Source organism: Corapipo altera, unplaced genomic scaffold (genome assembly GCF_003945725.1).
Source record: "Corapipo altera isolate COAL_440 unplaced genomic scaffold, ASM394572v1 48b, whole genome shotgun sequence".
Taxonomy (NCBI): Eukaryota; Metazoa; Chordata; class Aves; order Passeriformes; family Pipridae; genus Corapipo; species Corapipo altera.
The window spans coordinates 5,750,250-5,760,826 of record NW_020884884.1 but is presented as its reverse complement, the minus strand read 5'-3'; the positions used below and the strand labels follow the sequence as shown (position 1 = coordinate 5,760,826).

At 45.6% G+C, this 10,577-nt stretch overlaps 1 protein-coding gene across 2 annotated transcripts in view; it reads left to right on the top strand.

Annotated features, from left to right (window-relative positions):
• The first annotated feature begins 180 nt into the window (after positions 1 to 180).
• HHAT (hedgehog acyltransferase) overlaps positions 181 to 10,577 on the top strand; it is a 144,112-nt gene continuing 133,715 nt past the window's right edge. Inside the window, exons 1-7 of one of the 2 annotated variants that reach the window (XM_027641686.1) lie at positions 181 to 294; positions 574 to 699; positions 2,107 to 2,174; positions 3,402 to 3,515; positions 4,144 to 4,338; positions 5,615 to 5,827; positions 8,319 to 8,490. In XM_027641686.1, the coding sequence (XP_027497487.1) occupies positions 606 to 699; positions 2,107 to 2,174; positions 3,402 to 3,515; positions 4,144 to 4,338; positions 5,615 to 5,827; positions 8,319 to 8,490 (856 nt within the window). In that variant the 5' untranslated portion in view covers positions 181 to 294; positions 574 to 605. The remainder of the gene's footprint in view (positions 295 to 573; positions 700 to 2,106; positions 2,175 to 3,401; positions 3,516 to 4,143; positions 4,339 to 5,614; positions 5,828 to 8,318; positions 8,491 to 10,577) is intronic. The other variant, XM_027641685.1, reaches the window with a different exon arrangement.

Here is a 10,577-nt window from a genome sequence, read left to right as displayed (position 1 = left end):
TACCCGTGCACACCCCGTACCCGTGCACACACCGTGCCGCCGGCAGGGCTGCGGTGCCGCCCGGCGGCCGGGAGCGGTCGCGCAGGGCCGGGGAACTCCGCCCCCCTCCCGCCCTCCGTCGGCTGGGCGGGCGCAGCCCGTAAAGGGGCCGGGCGGGAGCGAGGCGCGGGTTGTCCGTGTTGTGGAGCAGCGGGAGTGGCCGGGTGCAGGGTCACTGCTCGCCGCGGAGCCGGAGCCTCGGCCCGAGGCCGTGGTTGCCGCTCCTTCCCCTCCCGGCGGCGCAGCCCTCTTCAGGTAAGGGGGGAGCGGGGTCCCCCCTCCATTCCTCTCGGTGCCGGGTTGGCGAGAGCAGCCGGGGTCCATCCCTGGTCCTGTTTGTGCCCCGAAGGTCTGACCAGGTACGGGCCGTGCTGAGCCTTTGGACCCGGGGCCTCCACGGCCGGACAGGGCTCGCCTGCCCTGCCGGCGGAGCGCGGGGGCCCGGGGCCGCAGTGCCCGGCGCGGGCTGTCCCGCTGCTCGGTGCCCACCCGTCCTCCACGGGGAAACCTCTCCGATCCTCTCTTTGCCCGCAGGGAGGCGGCCGACGGGATCAGCTCCCGGGCCGATGCTGCTGCCGGCCTGGGAATTATGGCTCTACGGGCTCCTCACGGTGGGCTCCCACTTCTACGCGTTCTACGAAGCGCACCAAGTGTCCCGAAGTAAGTGGGGGACGGGGTCGTGCTTTCTCCGGCGGTGCTTCCCGCCCGCGGCTGGCCAGGCTGCTTAGCGTGAGTTCTGCTCTTTAGTTGGTTTCTACTTAGTTCCCTTGCGAAGAGCGCCTATGCTCTTCCCAGCTTGCCAGCCAGCCCTGTGCGAGGAAGCAGTAGGCGGGTGCCACCTGGGCAGAAAGCTTTGTCCCAGGGCTTTCTTGCCTTTGAGTGCTAGGAACGCCCGTGGCAATCATATCCTGGCAGCTTTTTGTCAAGGAAAAGACAGGGAGATCTCTGAAGCTCAGCTACTCAGATAAAGAAAGTTCAGGCAAGTTGGGTTTGACCTGTCTTGTTTTTCCTGTCTAGTCACCTGCAGCCTCTTGCAGGTGGGTAGTTAGGAAGCATCCATGCCTTGCGATGGTGCTTTCTGGGGTCTGAACCTGGGGAGGCCCCAGGACAGGTGGGTGCTCCCTGCCTGGAACTCTGGGCTCCTTTGCTAGGTTCTGGGCTTGGAGCAATGGGTGGGTTGTCTGTGCAGCCTTGGAGTCTGTTTCCAGACACCTGCTTGTGCCTTGTGTAACCTCTTGGTGGTAGCTGTTGTGGTGACTTGGTTTGGATTCAGTGGAGCTGTGTAGTGCAGAGCCTGTGTGTGAGTGAACTGTATGAATGGGTCTGTAGGTGGGGTTTTAAATGATTTAAGTACAATTTGTAGATGAAAAGAAGCAGTGTTTCTAGCATGTTGATATTCTAATGGAAATAAAGGTGGTATTATAAAAGTATAACAAGCTAGAGAGGCTCATTAGGGAATATATATTGCATCTTGTTAGGCTTTAATCAGCAAGGTGTTCTACACTAATGACCCAGCTGTCTCATAAAAGACCTCAAGGGAAGGAGTGCCAGAAAGGCACCTGCAGAGCAGTGGACAAGATGTTAGGTAACTGGCTCCAGGGCTGTCCACCTATGTGTACAGCAAGTCTTCTGTAGAGGTGGCAGAATGTGATTGCAGCAGGTTCTGTAGGTGGCATTTCTGAGTGCCTTTTCCCTGCTCTGGCTGTACTGGCCGCTCTCAGGTCTGTGTGTCCCTTCTGCTCTGGTGGGAGAAACCAGGCAGTTCTGAAAAAAGGGAATTGAGGGTGCTGGTTTTATGTGGTAAAAGATGGGTCACTGTGTGTTACTGTCCCTGTTACAAGGGGGAATCAAACCACATGTTCTGGGAATTTGCTTTGCCACTGCTGTGGGGCAGAGCTGTGGCCTGGTTGGGCGGCTCAGCTGGTGATATGCCCCTCCCTGGATCTGGGTATCCCCATTGGTGGAGACAACATGGGAATGTGTTGCTCTTGAGCAGCAGAGGACCGGTCCCTGACTCTCCCTGCTCTGGCTGCTGTGTCTTTAGCAAAGGTTTGCTCTTCCCTGCAGAGTATGAAGCTGTGATGGACAGAATGTTTGGGCTGGACCCAGGAACTCTCTTTTGGGGCCTCAAAAAGGTAGGAGGGGTGATAGATACCAGCATCTCTAATTTTGAGGCAATAATACGAACACTGTGTCTCCATACCCGTTGCACATCCAAGCTTCTGATTCAGCTTCAGAAGTTTGTGGTAACTTGCAGATTTGGATATTCATAGTTAATTTTAGATTGTTTCTGGTGAGGAAAAGGGATTGGCTGGGTATGTATAGATCTAAGAATCATAACTAAAGTTTTGTTTCTTTTCTTGATCCCTGTCTTAAGTGTCTATCCTTTGCTACATCACTTAATAACCCTCTGTTTTACTGTTTGGCCTTAAAAGCTTTGATCACTCTTGACACTTCCTGCAGCCTTTCCCCCCTTTTTTCTGTCACTGGGTGCTTTGGATAATGCATAACATCAGTGAGCATGTGTTTCTCTTGGTTGGTCTGTAGTCCAGCATAGAGTAAACAGATTTTTTGAGTGATAAAGTCTTAAAGAAATGTGGTTGGTATTGGAAAAAAAGCCCCAAACAAACTAATAAGAAAACAAAAAAACCCAAACCCAAACACCCCCCCATCCCCTTGCTTGCATTTCTTCAAAAGGATATGAGGTCAAAAGCAACTAATGCAACTAATATTGAGGATTACTCATACAAGACCAGGAATGCATGTCTGTGGAAGTGTTTTGGATTTTAGACCTGCCATCACTGCTGATAAGGGAAGCCATAGTTCAAGAAAGCCATAAAGCAATTGTTGAACTTCTAGTGAGGCTCTGTATTTGACAGAGGGCTACCCTCTCACCTAATTTAGGTAAAAAAACTCATGTCATGGAAACTCCAGCTGACCTGACTCCATCTGATTGCAACTAGGCTTTGTTGAAACAGGTAGTTAAACTTTTCTTTCAGCAAAATGCCTTTTCACTGGAGTTCTTGATTTTTCAAGGCAGAACAGAGTTGCTCTCTTAATCCCTCAGGAGAGATGCTGCTTGCTCAGTTTCAGCACCAGTGTGGTGTTTAGGAGTCACAACACTGTCTAAAAAACTCTAAAAAGCTCTTTTTTCTTAAACTTTACACCTTTGGAAGTCAAAATGGTGCTGTCTGCGTTCACTGCTGTACTCAGTCCAACTGGATTGCTGACATGATGTTCCTCGGATGTAGAGTTCTGTTGGGTAACACACACCTAGTGTGTTAGAGAGATGTTCCTTTGTTCTGTAAGAACATGCATTTATGGCCAGATACACATTGTGACCAGTTCTCTTCATGCCACAGGACCCCATGGACTTTGAGTGGAGCTACTGGATCGAATGGGGAAGGGAACGTATACTGTGGCTTCTGGCTGGTCACCTGCTGGTATCACAAGTGTCCAGGCTCCTGGTGGAGAAGGTATGTATGGATTTTCTTCACAGCAGGGAGTTTGTGACTTTCAGTTTACTCTGAACATGGGAAGCTCAGCACTGAAGCCATTGAATGTATTAAATCCCACTCTGTGGGGTGAATTGTGTGAGTGGGTCTGTAACAATGCACAGGTGAGACCATGTGGATCAGTTACCTTAATGTTTTGGAGACTTCAGCTGCCAACTCGTGAAAGCCTCTGCCTTGTTGTGAACCATTAAACAGAGTCGTTTGCCTTGTACATGCAAGAAGGGTGCAGTTATTCCTTTCCAAGACTGTAAAGTGATGGCTGCTTGGGTTTTGCCATGATTGCTAGATGATTGCATGATTGTGGGAAATGTTCTGTGTGGTGTCACACCTGCTAGTCTGGGGAAGGAAAGGAAGAAGTTATGTTCACCTGCAAATTAGGGAGACTCTGGATTTCACATGATGCTGTTACAGGAACACCTTCCCCTTCACCTTTATGGATGCTGTTGGGTTTTGTGTATTTTCAAATGTGTTCTTAACGTTGTTGACTGTATTTATCTCTACTGTAGACCCTGTGCAGGACTGCACAAGTATTGGGTGCTTTTTTTCTTTCGAAATAACTAACAGTTGTTAATTTTTCTTTTTCTGACAGTATAAACCATGGTGCTTGATGGTTTATGGAATGGCTGCCTGCTGGTTGTTACTGGGAATCAAGGGGTTTGCTGTCATTTTGTTACATGCAGCTGTTTCATTTGCTGTGGCTCAGTTTCAGCTGTCACTCCTGACGTGGTTGTGCTCCCTTATCCTGCTGTCCACTTTACGCATACCAACTGTGGAAGAAACCAAGGTAATGTGAGAAGAATTAAGCATCAAATTAATTATGGTTATGGTTGTCTGTAACAGCATCTACCTTTATGACAGCACATTGTCCCTTCAGTTGATGTAAGCAGGGTTTGGTTTGAAAAGTCTTAGGCAGTAGAGCTGCAATGACTCGTGCTGGAGCTTCTCCAGTTAGAAAAGTCATATCTCTTGATCATGGTGGCCAATACATTGAGACAAAAATACGTGCCTCAGTGTGTAAATGCTATTCAGTAGAGCTGGAATATGGTAATACTTTACTAGTGCTCTGTTAAACACATTTCATATTCTTTGGAACTCTAATCATACCAATTTGAGGTGCTGCTTTTTAAGGTTGTATCTAGGAGTTGCTCAGCCAAGCCTGCCTGTACCTTATTGGTGACTGTGAACTTCTGCAGGGAGGGAGACTGTTCCTCCAACACCTTGATTTGTACCAGGTGACTTATTCCTTGCAACTGGTTGATGCAAGCTCAGTTTTGCTCTTTCTCTGGTGGATTTTTCTGGGTAGTACAGATTTTGGAAAAACTGTTGCTCAGTTGTGAGGAAATGTCCTTGTTGCATTGACTTGGACCAAGGGTTAAAACTGGGCATCTGTTACAAGGCTTGTTGCCCAGATGTTTGGGGAAGGGGAGATGAACATGTAGGGTCTCTTCAGTTGGTGTAGTCAGGTTTGTGCCTTGCCCTGAGGAGGAAAGGGCCCACTGCAATACAATGTAATCAACCAAACTACATTTGCTGATGTTTCCAACTTTTTTGTGATGATACATTTTTGTTGTTGGAAACAAGTGTGACACCAAGTGTCAAAAACTCAAGGGCTCAGTAACATCTTTTCAACCTTAAGCTTTCTTTGGAGTGACTGATTCTTTTCAGATCTAGCATCAGCCCTAACAGTCCCTTGGCTGTCTCAGTAGTGTTGCCAGCTGGTTTGAATATTGTATTACTGGACCAAATCTGAGGGAGATAATGACATTTCTGTAAGAAAAACTCTCCTGCTGTCATAGTTCTTCACAGCCTAATCTGTTTCTGAAATCAAGTTGTCTCTTTATGCTGGCTGCAGTAGCTGAGGAGGACACTTCTCCATCAACAGCCAGTGCTTGTTCATCTGTTTAGTGCTGTTCATTTCAGATGCTCATTCCAGCTGCCATTGGCTTTAGTTGCTTCCTGCTGATGCTGACCCCAAAAGTTAGGATCTGAGAGGACATCGCTGTTTTGCCATACAGAAAATACAGCATTGCGCCATCATGATCTGGCTTTTTGTCTTGCAGAGGAAGTGGTACGACACTGAAAATGAGTATTATCTGCTGCTCTTCACTGTGTCAGTCCGCTGCCTCTTCTGCACTAGCTTCAGCCTGGAGTACTGCTGGCATGGACCTACCCAGAAATCATCCCACTCATTCCCATGGATGCTGGCATACGTGTTTTATTATCCCACATTCCACAACGGACCCCTTATGAATTTTGATGAATTCAGTAAGCAGGTAACAGTGGTTGTTCTTTGGGTGTCTAAAGCTAACTTCCACAACATTTTGAAATCATCGAGTAATATTATAGGAATGTGACAATTCTGAGTGCATCATTGGGAATCTGGCAATGTCCTGGATATCAAATTTTAAGACAAACCTTCCTCCTCAAGTTCTTCTACTTCACAGGATGTTTTTATCTGACGTCAGATTCATCCCTTCAATCAGGCAGCCAGTGACATGCTTTGTTACATTTGGAAAGCGTTCATAATTTTAACATGCAGCTGCTGGACTTGATTTTTTTTTCTTCTCTGTCAGGTGGAATAAAGTATTGTTTTCAGGATAAAATTGCTGTTAACTCTGAAACAGATTTCAGAGTCACAGAAAGATGATAGTTTGTATTGGAAATTCCTGAAGAGTCCAGTTTCCCCTTATATTGATGTGAAAACATGTTTATTTACTTGGAGCACTTTGCTTCAACTAGGAAGCTTGTTCAATGTGTAAGACCTACTGTTACGACCCACCCCAGAAAAAAGGGGGGGTAACCCAGGTTCTTATCAGTAATTTCCTTGGGGGGTGGATTAGAGTGAAAAGACACCGAATAATCGGTGTTTGAAAACATATATAGGTAGGGTTTATTTTAAACGCATACAGGTAGTGTTCATTTTAACAATTTTGTTTGAACAGGTATGTTAGGATTTTGGCTGTTGTCATCTATATCATCTATCATAGGGATAACCCCTGGGGGAAAAATGCATAAGGGAGAGAAAGGAAAGACAGGATAAGGGAAAGAAAAGCTGAGAGTGGAAAGATATATATAGTCACTGCCCACGGGGTCCAGCGATGAAACTTGGTAGTTGCAGCTTCCATGTCTGTCAGTTGAAGTGGTGGCCTTGATCTGTTGGGGGTGAAGGAGGGAGGCCCACACACTCAAAGAAGTTATGAGTTATTATATCCATGGTCAGTGTCACAGGCCGTGCCACGAGCCTCCAACATCTCCTGGGTCTGTGCTGAGTTTCTGTGAGCTACCTGACCAAAGGGTTTTTCCTGCCTTTCAAGATTGGCAGAGGGGGGGATGGACTTTGATGTGCCATCAGAATTATAATGCAAAAGTCCTGAAGAAGTCTGCAAAAGTCCCTTGGCAATCCTAGAATGCATAAATCATTAACTGTTTCAGTCTCTGACACCTACTAATCTTAAGAAATGCTTTTCCTAGTCCCTTGCAGGCTGCTTTTCAAGCCTACTTCTACATGATAGTGGAAAACTCCATATTTTCTTTCTTTATTGCTTTCCATATTGGTCAGAAAAGGGTTTCAAAGTTTGCAGTGCCCAGCAGTTGATTCCAAGTGCACGATACAGGATGTGTTTATTGCTGCTATTTGAAAAGACTGCTCATAGAACCCTTTAAATGAAGCTGAGACTGAGGTGAGGGTTTCTGCTGAACACACTGGAAAGTGGAAGTTCTGGAGTTGGAGACAGTAAAACTGCTGTATGTCCCAAAGAGTGTAGTACCAGTTTTGGCAATTGGTATCCACTGCCAGGCGAAAATGAGACACTGACACTTTGTCAATGGCCTTGTTGAATTTCTGGCTTGAAGTGAGGCATAGCAGTTCTACTCATGGCTTTGGGGGCTTGTTGTGCAAATCCCTGTGATAAAATGGTGGTCACCAAGCTTTCATCTGGTTGGTACAAATGAACCCTCCAAATGAGTGTGCGTGTTGACTGTAATACCTGCTTGTGATTGAGGGTCCATGCAGATGGGTTGGTTACTTCTCTTGTATGTGCGTTTTTGGTGGTCAGTTAGAGACTGGAGAAGGAAGTGTTGCACACAACAATAGATGTACAAAATGACTGTATTTTTAGGCAATCCTGTGTTTCTGTTGTTTGATCCTATTCTCTTTTCTTGCAGAAAGAAGGTGCAATAATAATATGCCAATGTGTTTATTGTAGTTAGCAGTGTAAGTTTGGGGCATCTTGAGAAGCGTGTCAACTGCAAACCTTGTCTTATCTGGTGTTTAACTTGCACTTTCGTTTGCTCAGCGTGTCATGTAGGTCTTGCTGACTTTGGCAGTGCTACAGGAGAAAAATTAAGAACTGTCTTCAAGTAATCAATTCCCTGTAGCTGTTAAAAGTTGGAGGTGTTTTAAGAGCAAGCAGTCATTGTTTCTGTGTTTGGAAGGGCTGCTATTTGGAAAACCTTCTTCATAGCTGTGCTTTCTTTAATCTTTTTATATTATCTCTAGAGTTTGATCAAGTTACAGGAGTCTTGTGTCTGGATTCTGTTCAGGTTAACAGCACCTGACCTTCCTTACAAGAGTTTGGTGCAGTGTGTTTGTGTTTGGCTTCTTGTTGGTTTTTGTGGCTTACTGAGACTGAGAATGGACAGACAGTCTTCCTCAAGCGTATGTCAGGAATTTCCAAACAATGTAGTCAAAAAGTTCTCAGGATGAGTATTTTGATTAAAGCAGTCAGTTATGTGCTGGGTAACCTCTTTGGATTTCTTCTGTAGATGAGGAGACAAGAAGCTTTCAGTGTGAAGAGCAATCTCAGCATCTTAATCGTGGGCATAATTCGTATTTTCTTTTGGTGGTGCCTGGCTGAGCTGATGATTCATCTCATGTATATCCATGTTCTCTACAGTAGTGCTCTGCCTTTGGAGTCTGCATCCTACTGGGCCTTGGGTGAGTATAGAAACAATAGCAGATATCTTTCTTCTCTCCCACTTTAAGGTCTCCAGTGATGGTTTGTAAACACCTGTTATATGTGGTCGACTTGATTTCTGTTCCCTTCCCTTCCCAGCTATGTGTATCACCAGGCAGGAGGAACAAAAGAAAGAAACCCCAGACCTTAAAAGCAGGTTCTGAAAGGCTCTTGGTGATTTCTGAATTGATGGAGGTGTTTCTTACACCAGGGAGAAATATACACGCTGGTATGGTCCTGTCCAGCATTTGTTGAAGATTACCTATGAAGAGCAGTGTGTGTTGGAGGATACCTGTGCATTGGATGCTGGTCAGCAGAGGGCAATGTGTGCACTCTGTGTTTGTCTGTAGGTGCATAAATAAACACTTAATATATATTTCAGTATGATTTTTATATCTAAAAAAAGGCAAGGGCAGATGGAGAGCAAGAAAGTGAGAGGTTTGCCTCTGTGGTTCACTGTTTGTTCTATTCCTCAGTCATTCACTGTTTAGAAAGTAGATTCTGAGTTTTTCTGTTATAAATGTCAATTCGTTGATGAATTAAATCTGTTCACTCCCAGTGTTTGTGTATGTGACAAAAAGCTGACCACTTGGTAAGGCAGGCAAAGCTACTGAGTTAGGGATGAAATATTCCAGCTATGATGCTACTGGTGGATTCCTCCCTCCTTTTAAGACTACCAATGTTGATTTTAAAGGGGAGCTGAGGGTGAATTACTTCACAGACAACACTGTAGGCTGTATATTTATTTGATGAAAAAAAGTGTGTAAAATGCATTTAGATTTTTAGATTATTAGGTAATTAGAAAAGGTGAAAATGCCTCAAAGCAACAGATGGTGAAAGCCAGTGTTAAAGCAAGTTTGGACTGTAAAGCTGTCTGACTTAAAGTCAAATGATTGTATTTTAATGAGTTGCCTGTGGAGATGCTGCTTTTAGGAGAGGTGTATTCAAAATGTAACCATACTTACTGAGCTTCATCTTTTTAATGAAAGCAGCTGTTTAAGATATACCACAGATGAGATTTTGAAGCAGAAGTTGGTCACTGAAAGTTTTTTCTGCAGGTTTATCACTGTGGTGAGTTGACCTCGGCTGGATGCCAGGTGCCCACCCAGCTGCTCTATCACTCCCTTTCCTAGCCATAAAGGGGAGAGAGAGTAAGATGGAAAACAACTTGTGGATTGGGATAAGACAGTTCATTAAAGCAAAAGCTTGTGCACCCAAAAGCAAAGTGCACAAAGGTTTGTTCCCTACTTCCCAATCAGCAGCGGTGTCCGGCCACCTTCCCGAGACGCAGGGCTTCAGCACGTGCAATGGTTTCTTAGCAGGCAGCCACTGGAAACAACGAATGCCCCACTCTCCCTCCCCAGCTCTCTTCCCTAGCCTCTATATCTGAGCTGATGTCATAGGGTATGGAATATCCCCTTGGCTAGCCTGGGTCAGCCAGCCTACCTGCCTCCTCTCCCAGAAGGAATACCACAGCACCAACGCTGTGCTCAGGAGTAGCCAAAACACTGGTGTGCCATCAACACAACACCTCTCCGGCCACCAGTGCAAAGCACAGCACTGTGAGGGCTGCCATGGGGGAAATGAACTCCATCCCAACCAGATCCAACACAATCACAATGATTGTAGAGGTCTCCTTATACTCAAACCAGTGATAGGCCACTGTTGTGACTTGCTTTAGGGAGCCACCAATATATAAGTAATAAGCATGCTAGTAATATTTAGTTAAGTCTTGCTGGACCCTTAGGGATCTTACCATGCTTCTACACCAGTTCTTGTACGGAGCCAAACACCTCTGTTATTTTGCATTCTGTTTTATTAAAACCAGTTATATCAGATAACTGAGTCTTGAGACCAAGGAAGCAGCTTGCTGTTGACTCAGGAGGATTAACCACATGATATATAAGCCTTTTTGCACTGATGAGTTTTGTTCATTTTGTGGTTTATATTTAACTACAGCAGCTTCAAAGCAGCAGGAAGCATCTACCCTTACCATCATGCCTGGCTGCTGTGATAGTCTGGTAAACTTAGGGGAAAGACTGTGATGCTGTTCTGCAATCACCTGTAA